General features: G+C 35.4%; 1 protein-coding gene across 1 annotated transcript; it reads right to left on the bottom strand.

Annotated features, from left to right (window-relative positions):
* Positions 1 to 632: 632 nt before the first annotated feature.
* On the bottom strand, positions 633 to 3,283 carry LOC131606892 (serine carboxypeptidase-like). The gene is made up of 9 exons (XM_058878983.1): positions 2,955 to 3,283; positions 2,708 to 2,879; positions 2,322 to 2,441; positions 2,007 to 2,150; positions 1,744 to 1,894; positions 1,550 to 1,638; positions 1,203 to 1,461; positions 963 to 1,096; positions 633 to 879 (listed from the first exon to the last, which is right to left on the bottom strand). Exons 1-9 carry the CDS (start codon positions 3,281 to 3,283, stop codon positions 778 to 780), a joined length of 1,500 nt encoding a protein of 499 aa, XP_058734966.1. The 3' UTR covers positions 633 to 777.
* Between the last annotated feature and the right edge of the window lie 18,838 nt (positions 3,284 to 22,121).

Genomic DNA, 22,121 nt, shown 5'->3' with positions numbered 1-22,121 from the left:
TTGACCTGCCTTAATAATTTCTAAAATGAGTATAAATTCTAATCATTCTCCAAAGAGAATTCGATAATGATAATTTGATTACTCATAATAATTTTTTAAATAAATAAAAAATCAAGTAATTATCTAAAGAAAATTAAAAAATTAATATTTAATAATTTTTCGACTCAAACGCAAAGAAACTAAAATAATTCTCTAAAGAGAATTCAAGAAAATATTTTAAAAATCAACGGGTAGATAGAAAAGAGAAAAAGTTAGCGCTTCGACAATTTAAAAGACGCAACATGTTACTCCACACATAAGATGAGGTGAATTGTGGATTTTAGAAAATCGATACTGACATGTTCCGACAAAAACCCTTTACAAGTTTGAAATAGAATTGTTCGGAGCAAAAATCTGTGTAATGGTAATATATTTATGCTATTCGGACTATATTTTTGGAGAAGCATGTGTCATTGTAGGTTGATTAGGAGAATTTAAGATGATAAATTGGTGACCATCTTGAGTGAAAAATAAGAGATTGTTTCTTTGTTGCTGCTTTTGCAAATGATCAAGCAAGAGATGTGGAAGAATGATGATGCTACTACAACAAGTAAAATAAAATAACTTGCATACAAGTAAACACATAACAAGAATTTGCAACCGAAAATATATAGAATTTTACCCTTCAAATATTAAACATAAAGTCATGCATACAACAAAGTTATTTATGAACACCGTCTATGTCAAAGGATATTTTGATTTTGATCTTGAAATAATATAATCAATTAAGAAAAAAAATTAATTTTTTGTCCCGTTCAGGTTCCCTTCAATCCAGTTAACCAGCATTTGAAGTGCAGCTTTTGGTTGATCCATAGGAACCATATGTCCAGCACCATTCACCTATTACACAACACATAAATATTAGTAACCAAAAATGGATTTAACAATGTTAAGATAAAGTAAAACACAAACTATAAACTAACCTTTAGAAAAGAGAGTGGTCCATAGCTATTCAACGATCCCGCGTTTTTACCATCAACCAAAAATGGAACTGTTTTGGACGCCCCGAATTGTTCTTGACCTGACCACTTCATGGCGTGAACCCATTGCGAATTCCCTGCCAAATGAAAATGCGATAAAAAATTGTAAGACTTTGAACTTATGGTTTCAACGGACATACCGTTCGAAGCTACAATTTTAAGAACGAAGATATGATCACTCACCAAGCCAATTGCAAATAAGATCCAAGTCTCCGGCATATATAAGAACCTTGATTCCGTCCTCAAGAAGTGAAGGAATATCTTTTTCATAGTTTAACATCCAATCTTGAACCAAAGCATTATACACTGTACTGCTGCACGAAACAAACTCTATGTTCCCAACCCGTAACGCATCCTTAACTGTCTTCTTATTTAAAAATGTCTCCAAATTTGAGAAATCATAACACAATTGTCCTTCACATTTCTTTGTAATGTCATAGTACTGCAATTTTCAATATATCAATTTCATTAAAATATGACTAGAAAATTATTTAAAATAAAATATGTCTTGTTCTGTTATGATTACTTACGTTAATGTTGCCAGCAATGTCCAAGATATTTGTAAATATCTGTTGACATTGTTGTAAGGCTGTTTCGCAACTTTCTCCACCTTGACTCTCTACAAATCAAACATAGATTTTATTCAAATTCTATTATGTTATAACCATACTACTTGACAATACTAGTAAAATGGATAGTGATTAGAGTGTAAGGGATATTATACCGCATGTTTTGGTGGCTTCTACACAATCTGGGACCAACTTGTCGATATCCGCTTGATTTTCCTTTGTAATCAATTTGTTATCAACTGCAAATTGAGTGTATGCTTGGTATTGAATCTCTGGATTGGTCAACCCATTACCAATAGCAAAACCCTATAATTATAATTAAATCAAATGAATAAAAACACTCAAGACAAAATAACTTATAAAGAAAGTTGAATTACGATCTTTCATTTGGTAGAGAATCAACGTCATATATAAGAACCTTGAAGTTTATAGGAATTCCTTCTTTGTTTTTGTTTCCTTTGTGAACTCGGGATGCAAGAGCTGGAATATAGTGTCCCGCATATGATTCTCCAGTAATATAAAATTCATTCTTAACCAATTCAGGGTGTTCCTTGTAAAATGCCTGGAATAATAATAAAAAATTCAAGTTAATTAATCTCATATAATTTCTACAAAGTATGTTATTCATATCTTGATTGATCACTTTCTGTAATGATTTCCAGTTACTAATAGAAACTAGTCAGAGACCCGTGCTCTCGCACAGGTAATAGAAAATTGTTGATATTTGATATACCTGCAAGAAAGAGTACAAATCATCGCTAACACCAGTTCCATCCGTAGGAATATCATTTTCATCAGAACTGTAGCTAAAACCCGTCCCAATGGGCTGGTCAACAAAAATAATATTTGATCCCTGCAAAATCAAAAAACATCTTAATAACAATGTTAATAAATAAATTTTAGAAAAAATACAAAGTCTTTAGAGGTATCTAAATGAGATATCGTAGATTTTAACTCGCTTCATGCAATCAATTATCATATTTCTATCTCTGTATAACTATCAGTTGTGCTGACTTAATAGACTTTAATATATATAATGTTTGTGGTGCAATTTAGATCCATCATAAACTCATGACGTAATCAAAACATGGACATTTCATAGGAATTAAATGTTAATACCTTGTCCCAGCCATAGTCATTCCATACCAGAGACAAATCATTGGCAATTTGAAAAGGACCATTCTCATAAAACAAAGCTAGTTCACTAGCACAACCTGGACCTCCAGTCAACCATATCACAACTGGTGCATCCTTAGCACCACTTCTTGATTCAAAGAAAAAATAGAACATCCTACAATTCAACAAACAAACAAAAAAATTACACCATGTTTGTATATCACAATCAAAATATGTTTAATAATACTACCTTGCAGATTTGGAACGAGGAAGCGAATAGTATCCAGCATGGTGACCGAGGTCTTCAACAGAAGTTCCATTAGAACTAGCGAGAAACGAAAATGTCTTCTCTACGATTTTTCCCGGGACGAAATCATCGATAGAATATTCACCATGTATATTAGCTGAATCCTTTGGGAATAAGTTCAAGCTTCTTATAAGTTGTTCAGCTCGTTGGTTTGATGAAAATTTTGTTGTTGATGGAAAACGTTGTTGAAGTGTGATGCGAGAAGTAGCATAAGATGAAGAGAATAAAATGAAGGACATGAAAAGAGACAGAAAGGTTTTGGAGAATCCCATCTTTGTGTGTGAGAAAAGTGAGGCAATGACAATGGTTTTTATAGCATGTAGAGTGTGAACTTTTATAATATTTTGTTTTATTTTATTTCTTCCTTTTTTTGCTCATTTAGTTAATCATTTCTACTAATTAGTAATATAAATTGTAGTTATCATAAATAATATTAATGTAAGAGTTAAAAATATACTTTTTTCTAAATTAAGGTGATGCTGAATATTTGTTGTTATCTTCAAAATCCGTAATTGACACGGAGTAATGAATTTTGCCAAAACGTGGTGGGAAATTCAATTTAATTTAATTGTAATTGGAAAGATACATGTATTTAGCATTAGTATCTAGAATGGATATTAAAATACTAATAATATCAATAAAGTAATAATAAAGTAAACCTGAATATTCAAAGTTTCTGTTTAAAACAAATCTTATTTTTTTAAGCAAGAATTATATTGAAAGAGTACTATTAAGAGTATTCTTTCAAAAGGGGTTACGTTAAGGTGATCTTATTTCTCCTTTTTTTTTTGTCATAGTAGCGGAAGGTTTAAACCTTTTGGTTAAAAAGGCGGTGGAAAACGGTGACTTCACGGGTTGCAATGTTAACGGTAGTTGTGTGGTGGACATTTTACAATTTGTGGATGACACGTTATTGATAGGCGACGGGAGTTGGAAACATCTTTGGACCATAAAGGCGATCTTGAGAGGTTTTGAGTTGGTTTCCGGTCTTGGAATCAATTTCCAAAAGAGTAAACTTATTGGCTTGAATATTAATCCTCATTTTATACACATGGCTACATCTTTTCTTTCTTGCAAGGTAGAATCGAAAGTGTTCAAGTTCCTTGGAATCATGATCGGTGCTAATCCTAGAAAGTTATCTTCTTGGAGTCCTTTATTGGAAAATATTAGGAAGAGATTGAATAATTGGAAAGGGAGATGGCTTAGTTTTGGAGGAAGGTTGACGCTTTTAAAATTGGTTCTTAGTAGTATAGCTATTTTCACTTTATCGTTCTACAAGCGCCTAAGAAGATCATTTTGGAGATTAATAAATTGCAAAGTAATTTTTTGTGGGGGGATCGGAGGAGAAGAAGAAAATTCATTGGATTAGTGGGAAAGATGTGTGTCTTCCGATAGAGATGGGTGATCTCGGTGTTAGGAAGTTGGAAGAATTTAATAAATCTCTTCTTTACAAGTGGAGATGGAGAATCTTGGAAGGTTCTAATTCTTTATGGTTTCGTATGTTGAAGGCGAGATATATGGATGTCAAGTTAAGGGAGGTTATCGGAGTTGAGAGCATTGATAAAAAAAACTTACAGGTCGGTTTGGTGGTTGGATATCTCTTTGTTGGGGAAAAATGTTCGATGGATATTTTAGAAAAGAATTAGAAATTTGGTGTTGGCCTCGGTTTTTCCACTTCTTTTTTGGCATGTTAAATCGTTGGAAGTGGGGATTCACAAAGAATTTTTTCCGGCTTTGTACTCTTCTTCTCTCTTGCAGGGAGTATCTATAGCCGCTATGGGAGGGTGGATAAATGGGGTGTGGAATTGGGGAGACTTTGGCGTCATCATCCTGGTTGTTTCGGGATGTAATGCTGAATCGGACAGCCTGCGTCAGCTACTGGCAGCGGCAGCCCCTACTACTGGCCGAACCGATACTATTCGGTGGCTGCCTTCGGGCAACGACTCTTTCACAGTGTCATCTTGTTACAAGATTTTGAGCAATTCGTTCGTTCCCTTTGGTCCGTTGAATCGTTACGACTTTGTTTTTGCATCAATTTGGAAGGTGGAAGTCTCCATTTAAGTAAAGGCTTTTCGATGGAGATGCTTCTTCAACAAGATCCCAACTAGAGATAACCTACTTGTTAGAGGTATTCTCAACTCTTCCTCTAATTTATCTTGTGTTTTTTGCGAAGAAGTTGGAGAAAGTTTGATTCATTCTTTTTTGTGTTTCCAGAAGGTGATTGAGGTTTGGAAGGAAATGGCCGATTGGATTGGTATGACTTTTCATCCTATTTTAGGCTTTAAGGAAAGTTTTTGGCATTGGAGTTCCTCATGCTCCCGTTTGAAGATCAAAAGAGGTAAGGTTGGTTGCGTGTGGTTGGCGATTGTGTGGAGTCTTTGGTTGAGAAGGAACGATATCATTTTTAAAGATACCGAATGGAATGCGAGAGATGTCGTTTGGGATTGTAAAGCGTTAGTGTGGAGATGGTCTTATATAGGGAAAATTACCAACCCAATTGTAACTTTTATGAGTTTAGCAAAAACCCTTTATTTTACTTAAGTTATGTGTTGTTTGGTGGATAATTTTCCTCTTTTGTTCCTTCCATCCTTTTGTAATCGGGTTTTTTTAGAACTTTTGTTCTTATTCAATACAACTTGCTTACAAAAAAAGAGTATTCTTTCAAAAGCTTTAGTTTTTCCAACCTCTTGAACCTCATTTCAGCCATAATAAGAACAAAAATGTCATAACCTGATTTGGCAATGTATCCCTATAACGGATCTGACTTCCAACAAAATGTCGCCAATGTCTCTAATTGGATTTGTTATGACCAGGAAATCAAGTAGACCCTTCTTCTTAATTCGTAAGACATCATCTACATCACTCGATAGTCTAAGATCTCCCCATTGCTGTTCATTAGAGCTCCAATGCCTATTACCATCAATCATCACTTCCTTCTTAGAGCTCAGTTGGTATAACTCCTAGAATTGGGATTTCAGAGACATGTTATTCAGCCAATTAGCATACTAGAATGGGATACAACAGCCTTTTCCAATAACAATCCAGTGTTTTAAAAACCGAACCGAACAGGGCGGTTGGACCGATCGAACCAGAAATCTAAGGGTCACTAGTCTGGTTTGATTGCTAAATCGAGTAAGCTATTGAATTAGTGGAAACCAACCAAAACATGTAAAAACCGGTGAACCGATGGTTTTGAAAAATAGGCGAGTTAAATGCATGTTTTTTTTCTCGAACAAAACAACACCGTTTTGATAATTTTTTTAAAAATTAAAATTTAATTAGACTTTATTCAAAACTTATTTATAATAATTTTCTCTTGTTTGCAATTAGACCTGATTCAAAATTTATTTAGATTTGCATTTTGTATTATTTTATTGTGTGATGATTATATTTAAAATTTGAATTTAAACAATGAACATGTAAAGTTATGTTATTTTAAAACACTACGCCGTACAAGGGCTACGACAACGCTTATTTTGGTCTTTTAGAGCGCTTAAAAGCACTGCCAAAGCCAGCGCTGCCGTAGGTAACGACAGCGCTTTTGAAACGCCAAAAGCGCTTTGGTAGCCACCCATATAGCAGCGCTTTTTCCAGAAAAGCGCTCTCGTAGCCACCCCTATAGCAGCGCTTTTTCCAGAAAAGCGCTCTCGTAGCCACCCCTATAGCAGCGCTTTTTCCAGAAAAGCGCTCTGGTAGCCTCCCCTATAGCAGCACTTTTATCCAGAAAAGCGCTCTGGTAGCCTCCCCTATAGCAGCGCTTTTTCCAGAAGCACTTTCGTAGGTTGAGCAGTATTTTAAAGTGCAACCTGTAATTTAAGCATCCCAGTTCGACATGTAATTTATATTTATTTTCAACCTATAATATTTTCGACCTGCAATATTCTCAACCTGTAATATTTTCAACCTATATTTATTTTCGACCTGTAATATATTTTTAACCTGTAATATTTTCAACCATAGGTAGGACAATATATACCAATATAATAACATTATAATCCAAAATAATATCTATACACCATTAAAGTTCAATTCACATGTAACTCATCTCAAACAAACTAAATCAGATACATATAACTAACTCATCTCTAACAATAACTAAATCTGAATATAAAGCCCGAAATGTAAAAAATCCGACGAGCGCACGGTCCTGGTCCTGCAAAGTATGAACAGAAAAACACGGTCAATTAAACTAACTTTGCTCAAACACAATTAAAGGCTCCAACATCTATACTTCAAATTTTCCAAGAAAACAAATTGTCATTCAGTAACATCAACAATATTATTAGCAACAATTTCATGTGATTTGCAACTCAATCCACCAATGTAATGTGTCATCAATCCAGTCTCAAATCAAACTATCATCACCACTTAACAACAACTAAAACAAACTTGATTCATATAACAACGTCATCATCGTCAACTAATATTAAGCAAAATGAACCAACATCCACCAAAGAAACTCAAACACAAAGTCATTATCAAATTCCGTCACACAGTAATGTATTCATAAAACTTTTCACACAATAATGTATTCATACCTATATGAATAGTTGCTGAATATAAAATTGACACAATTCCTCTTTGATTTCTTCCAACTTAAGTCTCGTGTAAGAAGCAGCATAGAAGTCATCAAAGTACTACATAACAAAAACATAATATGAATAATTTAGTTAAATGTAATAAATTATAAGAAATTATCTTAAGTTATAAATCCATACCGTGATTGGAATCTCTAATTGATTCGTTTGAAGGATTTCTTTCAAAAACCTCAAAACAAAGTATACGCAATCATAATTGTTTCGCTGTTGCGGACACTACATAGAAAAACAAATAAGATTTTATAGTTGTCTTGTTTTATCAAGTATTATAACTATTATAAGCAAAATTGTGAAAATTAATGTACCTGCACTTTGATCCAAGTAATGTTGTTTGATTTAGTCCGGGATACCTGTGCGTCTCTTTGACTTCGGAACACTTGTATTGATCTAACAAAAATATAAAAGCATATATTTAGATCAATCTCACAAATAATTAAATATATAAATATTCACGAATATTTAGAACGATCTCACTTACGTATCAATCATTGACTTCATAGCCGGATAATTGGTCCACTCACCATCTACCGAATTCAGAAAATATACCACTTCTCTTATAGGGTTGATAGCAAGCAACAACCAGTGTGCTCTATAAAATAAAACAAAAGTTTATATGAAAATTTTGCTACGCAAAAGAAACAAATATTAGATGAACCAAGAATGAGAAACTAACCCTACTGGTCGGGTATTATACGCCCAAAGAAACAAACTTTCTGTATTGTCGGTGGTCAGGAATCTATCGACTAAGCGTTGTCTAACTGATTCTGGTTCCGTAGCAATTGTATGTCCGCTGCAATGGGCAGAAGACACAAAATGGAATCTGTTTGACAATTCAGTCCCGCGCAACACTTTGTCATACAACAACCTTAAATAAAAACATAATAAACATTAGATTATTTTCATTGAAATGTGTAAATAATTGTTCAACTAATTAAATAATATATTCATCGGATTACCGGATGTATGAGTGAATATTTCCGACGCCTAGTTGGTCATGCGAAAAAATCTCATGCATGTCATCTAGTGCAATATTTTCGAGGAATTAATACCAAAGACAACTTCATCCATATTAATTTCACGGAAAGCACCTGTCGTCAAATCTGACATATCAACAAGTGTTTCGAGCGTCTGCCGGTATCGAGGCACAAAAGCACCACCTCTTTTTGCCCCTGGCTTCGGAGGACCCTTTTCCTTGGGTGGTACGCTACGAACTTGCTGCGTCACTTGTTGTGACCCCCGAGCAGATACCTAAAAATCATATAACTTAGGTAAATTATAAAATCATGTAGTTTTAGATTCAGATCATATATTAACACTTTAAATGTACCTCTTTTAGTGATGCAACAGACTCGTCCTCCTGTAAAATCCCTTTACCCTTAATTGCGGGTTTTGTAGGAGCAGTCTAAAATTAAAATGTAAAAAATAATTAACGTAATGGTTCAGAATTGACATTCAAAAACTAAATGATTCATAATGGTTTTCAACATACCTCATCACCAATGATAATGAGCTCCGAGGGCCATGCAACAAATGACCCTATTGCATCTTGCAGCAATGTTGTCTCTGAGACCATGTCAGGTACCGGTAGCACCGCATCATGATCTAATACAACATCAACTGATACTTTCAGGTGTCCATCCGGGAGTGGTCTATGGTGAAGTAAATCTCCCAAAGTGTTGTGCACTTTTCCCTTGCCAACTAGGCGATAATTCGGTGACGATAAGTATAGTTGGCAAGATGAAATGCCCTAAACCAATAATAAATATAGAGTCATTATCATTAATAAAATAGAACAATTGTAAGAAAAAAGAATTTAAAATTACCTCGGGAAATTTTCTTTGACAGTTGATACTAGCTTTATCACTAGTTTCTTTCACTGATGAAGTATTGCAATTTTCTCTCATATACATCTCTTTATCTCTTTGCAATTCAGAGACTTGTGCTTGTAATTCCTGCAATTTTTGCAACACATCTTCATTGGTAGGATTTCTTCTCCTAGAATGCTTATAGAAAGAGGTTGGAGTCACACCATGACCTTTACCCCTCACCCGACCGGGATACTCAGGAACATCTAGTGCTCTACTAAGTACGCTCCTATTATCCTGGTCCTCATTGGTGGATACCGATTGCAACATGGTCTCCTGTAATTCATTTACATTTCAAAAATTATTAGTGGAGATAAAAAATCAATTATATAACAATAAACATTTGATTTAATTAAAGACACAGTGTTATACTTACACATTCATCATAAACTTTTTGAACATCGGGATCAACAGCTCGATTCTTGCCCACACGAGCTTCCTTCCACAACACATGTACTGGAAGTGAGGTTTCCTCACTTTTCGTCTCCTCTAACTATGCATTGACACAAATGATAAAATCGTCAATTACAACATATTTAGACAATTAATAAGAACGTAGCATTTCTATTTACTTACAATTTTTTCCTCTAAGCGTGCATATCCCAAACACCCTTTTTTGTATGGATACGCGGGTTTTGATGCTCTCGCCCTATTTGTGGCACTCCTTTTCCGGAAAGCTTCATCTCTTTGATTTACAAACTCAGCCCAATCTTCTTCTTTAATGAAGAGCTCATATTTTTTTGGACGTCCCGGTGCCTCTTCAAGAAAGTTTCCTTCTTTATTCTTAAGATATGTGTTTGTTAAAAAATCTTTCCACCCTCTATATCTTTTTCCGGCCAAACCAAGTATGTAGCGTTTACGCTCATCTGGTATGTTAAAAGACCTCTGCGAAAAACATACGCATAGAGTGTGTTAGTATAAGTAATTTAAACAAATTATCGTCAAGAAAATAACAACAACCATATATGATACCTTAAGCTCAAATCAAATCATATCTTTTTTCTCGTCCAACGGTTTGCTTTTTCAGATTCCATTTAGATACGGAGATTGGAATATGCAAACGAACAAGTGTACCAATGTAGCTTGTCAACTTTGCAGCATTAGAACCAATTGCTTGGTTATCAGAATTCCATTCTAAATTATATATTAATCCTTTGTCTCTATCTCGAATGATTCCCTTCATAATGGTGATGCCTCGTGCAACTTCTGTTAATGATGTATCAGATGGAGGATTGGTATCCCGAGCATCTCTATCTTGTAAGTTTTCTTGTGAGTTTTCTTGATTACTAGCCATTTGACCTGTATCAAACAAACTAAAGCACATTAGTACACTATTAATAAGTTAACAATCTATACAAGTCAAATGGAAGTCAAAGTAACCATGTACAAGTAAATCGAAATCGAAATCGGTGAAATCGGAGTAAGTGTCAAATAAAAGAAAGTTGTCGGAATTGAACGAAATTTACATGGCTATGGTAAAACGTCCACACGGACTCAAAAATGAAGTCGGTTTTACGAAATTCAGATCCTAAGCCCGACTTTTGATTACAGGCAGAAGCAAAACCGATAAAAAAACAGTCCCGAAATGCAAAGATAAGTGCATGAGCAGCTCCAGAATCGTCAAAATAGTATAGTTACATGTAAAGAAGTCGACAAGCGGATACATGGTTCAAAAGTTATGTACAAAACGAAAATATGCACCAAAATTGGATGACAAGTATTGTAACAATCGGAATACAAATTGAAAAAAACTATACAAATTGAATATATAACAATCGGTACAAATTGAATAAAGCACATTAGTACTTGTGTCAAAAAAAGAAAGTTGTCGGAATATGCATACTATTACCTTTTTCACTAACGTCTCTTTCTTTTCTTGGTAGGAATATGTTCTACGTGTTTCTTAACAACGCGGACGGTTGGATTGATCCAAATACCCTCATTATGATCATTTCTAGTACAAGATTCATTCTCATTTTGATCGTTTCTTGTACAAGATTCAATGCCAACACCAATATCACCTTGATCTGCAATGTTTTCATCAATTATTTTGTTAGATAAAAGCACTATAGACCATTTCGTACTTGTCGGATCATTGAAATAGAACACTTATTTAGCTTGAGAGGCTAGAATGAAAGGCTCGTCTTTGTACCCCACCCTATTGAGATCCACTTGCAAAAATCCTGACTTATCCATTCGTATGCCATTATTATTTTCAACCCACTTACAACCAAATACAGGAATCTGAAACTTCGCGTAATCAAACACCAAAATGCGCTCGATAACCCCAAAATATGACAAATTTGCAAATTTCGGATTTAAGTCATTCGCACTTGATATGTGCATTGCTTCAGCTACCAAGGTAACACCACTATTTTGCATAGTACTTTTATCATCCTGTTCTTTGGTATAAAATGTGTATCCATTAATTGCGTATGCGCTATAAGAAAACACAACTATACTTGGACCATATGCTAAAAATCTCAACCTTTCTGTTACTGAAGCGGGATCTAAACGATACTTTGAATAAATATGTTCCCTAAACCACGGTATGAACTTCGATTGTGCTCTCGTACTATCCAATTCACATTTCTATTCGGATTTAAATCTCGGAGAACAACCTTGTGCATTTCAACATACGGCTCAACCTCAATCTCATTGTGCAGAACATACAAATGCACTTGATCCCGCTCGACCATTGATATTGTCACAACTTTATTTCCAATTAGCCTTTTTCCTTCTTTTTTTTCAACAATATGAGATTTGGGGAGTCCAATTGATTGAACATTTGACAGAAAATCAGTACAAAACTCAACCGCTTCTTCAACAATGTATCGTTCGGCAATACAACCCTCCGGTCGACTTCTGTTTTTCACGTACCCTTTTAATATTTTCATATAACGTTCAGTAGGGTACATCCATCTCATATAAGTTGGTCTGCACAATTGTGTCTCTTTCACAAGATGAACGACTAGATGAACCATTATGTCAAAAAACGAGGGAGGAAAATACATTTCAAGATCACATAAAGTAACAACTATATCTTTTTGCAATGTTGGTAAGATCGCGGGATCGATCACCTTACTGCAAATTGACCTGAAGAAAAAACACAGTTTAGTTATTGCGCTTCTTACTTTTTCTGGCAGAATAGAACGTATACCTATTGGTAGAAAATGTTCCATTAAAACATGGCAATCATGCGTCTTTAAACTCTTTAACTTGAGGTCTTTCATGGACACAAGTCTTCTAATATCTGATGAATAGCCTTCTAGAACTTTAACTTCACTGACGAACTTACACAATGTTTTCTTCTCCTTTCTAGATAGAGTGTAAACATCAGGTGGTAGATATGTTCGTCTTCCTTTCATCACGGGTCCCAATTCAGTTCTCATTCCCATGTTTACCATGTCCTTCCTTATGTTAAGGCCATCCTTAGACTTTTCTTGTATATTGAGTAACGTACCTATAACGCTGTCAAATACATTTTTTTCAATGTGCATAACATCGAGGAAATTTCTTACGTAGAGCGACTTCCAATATTGAAGTTCAAAAAAAATTGACCTCTTCTTCCACCCACCCTTGACAAGTAAATATGCAAAAGGCTTGCCAAACTGAGTGCTCACATCTTTCACCTTTTCAAAAATTTGATCACCTGTCAAAAAAGGCGGGGCTGTACGTTGTTCGGCCTTTCCATTGAATGCTTTTCTCCACCCACGGTAGTGATGATTAGAATTTAAGAATCTACGATGACTGAGAAAGACATTCTTCTGACAAAGATCCAATCGTGTCGTATCGGTTTCATCTTCACAAACAGGACACGCTTTTTAACCCTTATTGCTGTACCCTGATAGATTACCGTATGCTGGAAAATCATTAATTGTTCCAAACAACATCGCCCTCAAGTTGAAACTTTCTTTCCTATACCCATCGTAAACCTCCACACCGTTCTCCCACAAAAACTTTGAATCTTCGATTAAGGGTGCCAAGTATACGTCTATGTCATTCCCTGGTTGTTTAGGCCCAGAAATTAACATAGATAACATCATGTACTTACGCTTCATACATAGCCACGAAGGTAGGTTATAGATCATAAGAATTACAGGCCAGGTGCTATGCGAGATACTTTGAATACCATGCGGGTTCATTCCATCAGTAGACAATGACAAGCGAAGGTTTCTTGCTTCTTTTCCAAATTCAGGATAATCATTATCAACTTTCATCCACTGTGTGAGTCTGCCGGATGTCGTAACTTTCCATCAATAATTCTTTCATCTGCATGCCAAGTCAAGTGTCTTGAATCGGTTTCACTATGATACATGCGTCTAAATCTCGGAATTATAGGAAAATACCATAAGACTTTTGCCGGAGACAACTTTTTCTTATATCGAGGGGCACCACATTTAGGACACTCATTCAACGCTGCATACTCGTTTCGAAACAAAACGCAATCGTTTGGACAAGCATGTATCTTATCATAGCTCATGCCAATAGAGGACAACATCTTTTTGGCCTCATACGTTCTATTAGGAAGAACATTATCCTCTGGTAGCATATCTTTCATAAGGGCTAATAACTCTGTGAAACTTTTATCTGACCATCCATTGTCCGCCTTTAAGTTGTACAACTTTAACACCGCAGACAATCTTGTGAATTTTGTACAACCATCATACAACGGTTTCTTTGCATCACTTACCAACCTCTCGAACATTTTGGGACAATCCTCAAGATCTTCTTCAAGCACTTCTGCAATCTCTTCGACTCAATCATAATCGTATGTGTCTGTGCAATCGTCGTTTGAAGCATACGTCGTATTACACCTCGACTCAATATTCCCGTTACTTTTCTCACCATGCAAATTCCAACATGTATAACTTCTATTAATTCCAAACCGTAGTAAATGCGATGCCAACTGATCCCCGTCAACCTGACCCCCATAACAGCAACCCAAGCAAGGACACGTCATTCGAATCAGGTCTTCGGCGTGCGCAACCGCAAACTTAACGAATTCCCATACCCCTTTCTCGTACTCTTTCGACAATCGGTTTGAATTCATCCATGTCTTAATTAAGCTAAACAAAAACAACTAATTATTAAGGCACAAAACGGTATAATGCGTTTCTGTCAAAACGCAAAGTATACACGAAATGAATTCGAAGCAATAAAATGCAACATATTACTTTGGCGAGAGAGAACAATTAATTACTTGTATAGAAGTAAGCAACTTCTAGACCCACACAATTTAAGATTCTTGAAAACGATCAAACCCGTATATGCGACAACAAGTAGGGCTCCTACAATAAAGGAAACAACATAAATACAATTCAAGTTCACAAAAACAACATAAATAACTACTATTTAATTAATCATATTAATTCGGCATGGTATGATAAACTCTTTTTGACTTCATCCCACTATGTTGTTGACACTTGCAAAAATCCTATAGTTTTTCTCAGTTTATTAAAATATAACTCAGCATGATAGAATATCAAAGTAAATTAACTTCACCACTCTATCAACACTGGTGTAACAATTATAATTCAAGTAAAAATGATATATTCCAGAAAATCCATTCAGAATGCTCTCGGTTTATTATAATCCGATCCGATTGTCATATTTCGGCATGATATCTCAACTTCACCACTCAATCGACACTAGTAAAAATAACTATAATGTTCCAGCTTAATTGAAAATGATTAACTTCTCAAAATTCAATTAGAATCCTCTCTCAGCATATTCAAAAACCTAAGCAAATTTCAGCATGAACACTAAAATTTCAAAAACCTTGAGTATGAACACTAAAATTTCAGCATGAACACTCCAAAAACCTAAGCAAATTTAAAAAAACTACCGACACATACACTCAAAGCATCAATCGAGCAATCAAAGCTACCAACACATACACTCACAAAATCACACTCATCCTCACCATCACTCACGCACAGAAACTGCTTCAACAAGCATACACAGCGGATTCATACGAAGCAAATATGGATACTCAACAAAAGAATCTCAGAAAAAGGAGAAACTAAGTTCACAAACATACCTGTGATAATTTACTGGTAATTTAATTTGTAATAACCCTAGACAGCGACGGCAACGAAGAGGGCCACCGGAGCAGCGAACAGAGACGAAGAAGGAGACGGAGACGGAGAGGCGACGGCGAACGGTTTGGAGAAGAAGCTCTGAGTTCGTTTTGTTAATTTGGAGAAGAAGATCTGAGTTTGTTTCGTGAAAATACGCCCAAATAGAATACTGAATCTGTTCGTTTCTTTTTTTTTATTTTAATTAAAAGGCCTTAGACAGCGCTTTGTAGAAAAGCGCTCTCGTACCCCCCCTTTACCAGTGCTTTTAACAAAGCGCTCTCGTACCCCCCCCCTTTACCAGCGCTTTTAACAAAGCGCTCTTGTAACCCCCCCCTTTAGCAGCGCTTTCAAAAAGCGCTCTCGTACCCCCCCCCCCCTTTACCAGCGCTTTTTTTCACTTGTTTATAGTTTTGTTTTTAGCGCAACCCTATAGCAGCACTTTTCATAAAAGCGCTTTCGTAGATGCGCTGCTAAAAGACAAAATTGGCATAGTGAATTTTAAAATTTTGTAGTTTTTGTGATAATTTTTAGAGACCGAATCATATGGTTCAACCGATTTGATAATCATATAGTTTTATTATAGACACCGATTTATTCAACCGAGATATCCGGTTTAATCATGCGGTTGTTTACCCTTGAATTTGATAAACAACCGCTAGTCTTTCAAATTTAATACTTCGATTGCTTGCATGATCGACTAGATTGATCCTAGGACATATGTGTAAAGTGTTTGTATGTATTTTTAGGTTTTCTGGGCAATTAATGTGAAGGTAATCTTAAAGAAAATGCAAGTAAATGTAAAGGCTTATTCTTAAAGGTAAAAAGCAAAGTAATATGAATTTGCCTAAAAAGAAAAGAGTTCAATTGAAAATGTAAAGAAAATGTACATGACTTTGAATGCGAATAAACTGCTTTAGAAATGAAAATGGTGTTTCAAACGTACATTTCTCAGAGACTCGTTCTCAACACGCTCATATACTTTGAGTAATTTGAGTATAGTACATTTTTGAACACATGGAAATCTAAATACTAAGATCCCTATTTATACTAATTCGATTACAATGGTCTTCTGTTCAGAAGATGACACATCTTCGCCTGCGTGCGCTTCGTCTCTTGCAAGTCTCCACGCATCCTTCTCCTACCGTTGTTGGCCAATTTCGAATCTCTTCGCGTCGAACTACAAGTTCGATTAATTAAAATCTTTTCTAAGTCAAAACAAAACATAAGTTTGTCAGCATGACTAACTCTTTGCCAACTATCATGTCGAAAACATTCACTTACTCCATCGAAGTCAATCTTCTTTCACAAAACCATTTCTTTGTTTTCTCAATATCTCTTCCTTTAGTGAGCATCGAATTTGTAGCTAACAGCAGTTCGACTAGTAACCCTATGATTCGACCAATGAACTAGTGGCCCAGTACTCTCACCGGTTTGATGATCGGTCCGGTTTTAAAACATTGTAATAACCTTTAAATTACCTGCAAAATCACAAAGAGAGCTAGAATAGTTTTTGACATTCTTTATTAAATCCTTCCACCATGAGGATACCCGAATTCTCGCACATTTGCTTTGACCTATTAATATTTAATGATGATTGTTACCATATCTAGATACCAAGTCATCCTTCCAAAGCATCTCTTTCTCCTCAAGAATTCTCCACCTCCATTTATACAATAATGCAAAATTGAATTCTTCAATTCCCTTCATCCCAAGACCCCGTAGCTCGTTGGATTTACAATCCTCGTTCCAGCCAACCTAATGAATCCTCCTACGATCCCCCTTATCACTCCATAAGCATATTTGTTGAATCTTTTCAATTTCCCTTCAAAACTTTATCATCACTTTTTAAAAAGAGAGTAAGAAAATGGATAAACTGCTCAACACTAACTTTAAGAGGGTAGTATTTCCTCCTATAGATAATAACATACCTTTCCAATCAGCTAACCTCAACTTGATTTTATCTAACAAAGGTTTCCACAATTTTATTCTTCTTGGATTTAATCATAGAGGTATTCTGAGAAAAGAGAAAACCTTGTCTTCAGACCTGCAGGATAAGAAATTAGCAGCTGCTGCCAAGCACCAATGGTCGATTTATTGCTTGATGAAAATCTAAGATAAGGGGTGTAACACCCCGTTTTTCTCTAGAATTTATTTACATTAATTCATTATAATTTTATGTGTGTATTAAATTATTATTTGTGTGATAATTAAGATGTTTTGGGGCAGGGTGACCCTTAGGTAGAGACTGTGGAGAGTAATTAGAGGTTGGTAGATTTACTTAGTATTTAATTGATTAAAATAATGTTTTAGTGTTATTATTTAAATTAAATATTAAAATAAAATGAAATAATGAGTTTAGGGTGTGTAACTCGGTGGGAGAACTGACTTTTTATTTTTTCGCAAGCCAAATGTTGCGGTGAGCAAGAGTCGCCACCGACTTTTATTTTATCCAATAACTCGGAAGGGCAGAAAGAACAGAAAAAGACCCTTTAAGAAAAACGGGCTTGGGGGGTAGATTATGAAAAGGGAAGGTATTAGCATCCTTTTCATCCGTACTACGGGCTCTTAATTTTCTTAGCTCATGTTTGTTTGTTTGTTTTGAAAATAAGTTTAAGGACTTTAGCTTAAAAGCGTAGCCTTAGTCTTTGAAAAGAGAGGTGCGAAAAGCATTTTCTTAATTGAGCAAGCAAATTAAGAACACTACCCTAAGTGTGGTCTTTTTCTATACTTTTTACTCTCATAAGAGAGATAGGGTTATCCTTACCATTCTGGGTAGGTAGTCCTATTGATTGGATCTGTGGGACAATCGAAGGGTTATCGGAGGTAGTTGAAGGCAACAAGTAGAGGTACCTTTAGCAAATTAGAAGGGACAATCATCGTTTCATAGGCAACCATTCGAGGGACTAGATCATATATTCGTAGGCAACATCGAGGGTCATCGAGGGACTTATGATCTTTGCGATGATTTTTTAATCGTCGGGACTTTTGCTAACGGGTACCTCTATATTCGAGGGACACGACCATATAATCGAAGGCAACCAAGAGGGGCGTACCTTAGAAGTGAGTGTGTGCAATTGATTTAGGTTCGAATCTTTTATCTGAGATTAGTGAGCTAACGATTAACATTTGAAATCTTTTCACTCCCTATATTACTAACACACACAGATATATATTGCAAGAAAGTAAAGCGGAAGCATAAAAATCCTAGCTATTACAGGGCTTCGGGAAGGGGGTTAAAATAGATTCGGGAGAGCGGAAAAAATAAAAAAAAAACCTAAATTAAACTATTACATCCTTTAGCATATACATAAAAAAACTAACGCGGGAATTAAAGCTAATAAAAAAAATATTACACCTTTTAACAAATAATAAATAATAACATGATCGGAAAGTTTAGAATCGGAGATGAGGAGAAGAAAGTTTGAAAATCAGGTTTTAAAAAAAAAACAAGTTAACTAAATAACCTAATTTTAATTGTTTATTTTAAATTAATTACCCTAGACTAATTAACTAGATTAAATAATCTAATTTTAATTATTAGTAAAAATAAGGATTAATAAAAATTAATTGTCCAAATTAATTAACTAAATTAATAAAAATTCATTCTAATAACTAAAATTAAGTCCTAACTAATTGTTTTATTGTTTTTTTTTGTTTAAAAAAAAAGAAAGAGAAAAACTTTTTAAAAAAAAGGAACGCAAACCGGGTTCGATCCAGTGTGACATGGTTCTGAGAGTCTACGGTGGTATTGCATCTTTAGGGCGGTTGGATCAACTACTAGAGCTATCTGACGGTCTGGGCGTGAGGTGCATCGTGCATGCTAGTCAAAGAGTAATACCAGCCTGAGTCCATTTATATTTTGCATGCGTGGGACCCAGTGGCGCAGCTGGACCAATGAGAGAAGAGGGGTTGCTTTGACATACCCTCCATGTGAAAGTTATGGCTGGTCAAAGTTGGATTGACTTTTCTCCTTAAAACCCTAATTTAGAAACTTTTGTTTTTGATGATTTTTGAGCTTTTCCTGGTGATTCATGATCAACCTTTGATCAAATGATTAATGTGACTTCAAAATATTGATGTTGACTAAAAATCATGAGTTTTGACTGTAATTTGACCATAGTTGACTTTTAGGTCAAACTGATCGACTATTGACTTCTGAGCAATTAACCGAGTAATCTTGCGAATCAAGGCTTGAGAATTAGTATGGGGGTTCTTTGAAACATATAAGAAGCTATGAAATCCACTTGAGGTTTTAGAACTTGATTTGTCCTTGAAACAATCAAAACCCTAGTTGTGGGTTGATGTTTAGGAGATATGTAAGCATGCCCAAATTTTGCATAGCCTGTTAGAACAAGAAATGTTCTGATCAATATTCTTAGTATTGATGATAACATTATATATGAATTTTTTATAAGACAATGTGGTACTCTAATTATTCACGTTTTCCATTTCAGGAAAAGTTTAAAAGAGTATGCATAAAATCAGCGTTCAGAAGCTCTGACCTAGAAGATCTGGATGGCTTTATCAGAGCATGGTCTGGCAGACATCAGAAGATGGTCTTGAAGAAATCAGAACATGATCTAGAAAGCATCAGAAGATGGCAGTCAGAATCAAAGATCTGAAGATCTAATGGTATCACGCTCAAAGCACTTCCAAGTCTGTTGACAGAAGTTGCATCTGCACCAAAGCTGAAGACTCTGATATTCAAACGTTTATTCTACATAATCTGAGTCCAGAAGCAAGTACAAGATGAAAAGGATATAACGTCAAATCTCTGACTGACAAAAGGAACGTTAGAATCTACAAAAGGCAAAGTCAGAAAAAGCTGTTGAAGCATGGCTCGAGGTAGTTGACAAAAGAGTGAAACATTAAATGCAGCAGTGTACTATTCACGCAAAGCATTAAATGCTCCCAACGGTCACATTTCACCACTTCCTATATATAGAAGTTATGATTCAGAAGCAGCAACAACTCTTTCACTTGAAGTAACAAAACGCCGCTAAAAAGCTATCACACAAAATCTTAGAAGAACTTCATCTTCAACCTCACAAGTTTGTAATATCTTAGTGAGTGTTAGAACTTAAACTTAAGAGAAAAATCACTTGGTGATTATAGCTTATTAAGAAGCAATTTAATCTCTTGTAATATTTATTTTACATTGATTGTAAAAGGAAGTTCCTAGAGTGATCAAGTTGTGATCTGTAGACTCTAGAAGACTTAGAGGTTATCTAAGTGGAGAACCATTGTAATCAGTATGATTAGTGGATTAAATCCTCAGTTGAGGTAAATCACCTTGTCAGGGGTGGACTGGAGTAGTTTAGTTAACAACGAACCAGGATAAAAATAACTGTGTGATTTATTTTTGTCTACCATTTTTAGAAGAAACCCTTATTCAATCCCCCCCTTTTAAGTGTTTTTCACTCCTTCAATTGGCATCAGAGCACCGATTCTAGGTGCAAACACTTAACCGTGTTAGAGAAAAGATTTAGGGAGAAAAACACAAAATGGTTGAAACAACTACTTCAACTCCTCTTGAGAAAAACAACAATGGTAACAATGGAAGTAGTAGCTTCAATGGTTACAATAGACCACCAGTCTTTGATGGTGAAAATTTTGAATACTGGAAAGATAGACTTGAAAGTTACTTTCTATGTCAAGATGGTGATCTATGGGATTTAGTGTTGGATGGTTACAGACATCCTGTGAATGCTCGTGGAGTCAAGATTTCAAGAGAAGCTATGAGTGATGACCAAAAGAAAGAATTCAATAATAATCACAAATAAAGAACTATATTGTTAAATGCTATCTCACATTCTAAGTATGAGAAGATCACAAACAGAGATACTGCTCGTGACATCTTTGAATCTCTGAAGATGACTCATGAAGGAAATGCACAAGTCAAGGAGACAAAAGCTCTGGCTCTAATTCAGAAGTATGAAGCTTTCAGAATGGAAGATGGTGAAAACATTTAAGCAATGTTCTCCAGATTCCAAACTCTAACTGCTGGATTAAGAGTTCTTGACAAGGGATACACAAAAGCTGATCATGTAAAGAAGATAATCAGAAGTCTTCCCAGAAGATGGGGACCAATGGTTACAACATTCAAGATTGCAAAGACTCTGAATGAAGTATCTCTTGAGGAGCTTATAAGTGCACTGAGGAGTCATGAGATTGAGCTAGATGCAAATGAGCCTCAAAAGAAAGGTAAGTCTATTACTTTAAAATCTAAGAATAAACACTGTGCTAACGGTTTTCAGGCAAAAGAAGAAGAATCTGACCAGTTATAGTCAGAAGAAGATGATGAATTGTCTCTCTTATCTAGAAGATTAAATCAACTCTGGAAGAGCAAGCAGAGAAGATTCAAGAACTTCAAGAGACCTGAAAAGGGAGAATCTTCTGAACACAGAAGATCTGGCAAAAAGAAGGTAGTGTGCTATGAATGCAAAGAACTTGGACACTACAAGAATGAATGTCCTAAACTTCAGAGGGAAAAGCCCAAAAAGAAGTTTGAAAAGAAGAAAGGCATGATGGCTACATGGGATGACTCTGATTCATCTGATCAAG

Source organism: Vicia villosa, linkage group LG5, assembly GCF_029867415.1.
Source record: "Vicia villosa cultivar HV-30 ecotype Madison, WI linkage group LG5, Vvil1.0, whole genome shotgun sequence".
In the NCBI taxonomy this organism is placed as follows: domain Eukaryota; kingdom Viridiplantae; phylum Streptophyta; class Magnoliopsida; order Fabales; family Fabaceae; genus Vicia; species Vicia villosa.
This window is presented reverse-complemented; position numbering and strand designations above follow the sequence as displayed.

Coding starts and splice junctions, on each gene's coding strand:
- LOC131606892 (XM_058878983.1), bottom strand. CDS start 3,283: ATGGGATTCTCCAAAACCTTTCTGTCTCTTTTCATGTCCTTCATTTTA. Junction 2,880..2,954: donor CCTCGTTCCAAATCTGCAAG/GTAGTATTATTA, acceptor GTTGAATTGTAG/GATGTTCTATTTTTTCTTTG. Junction 1,639..1,743: donor AGAAGCCACCAAAACATGCG/GTATAATATCCC, acceptor TTTGATTTGTAG/AGAGTCAAGGTGGAGAAAGT.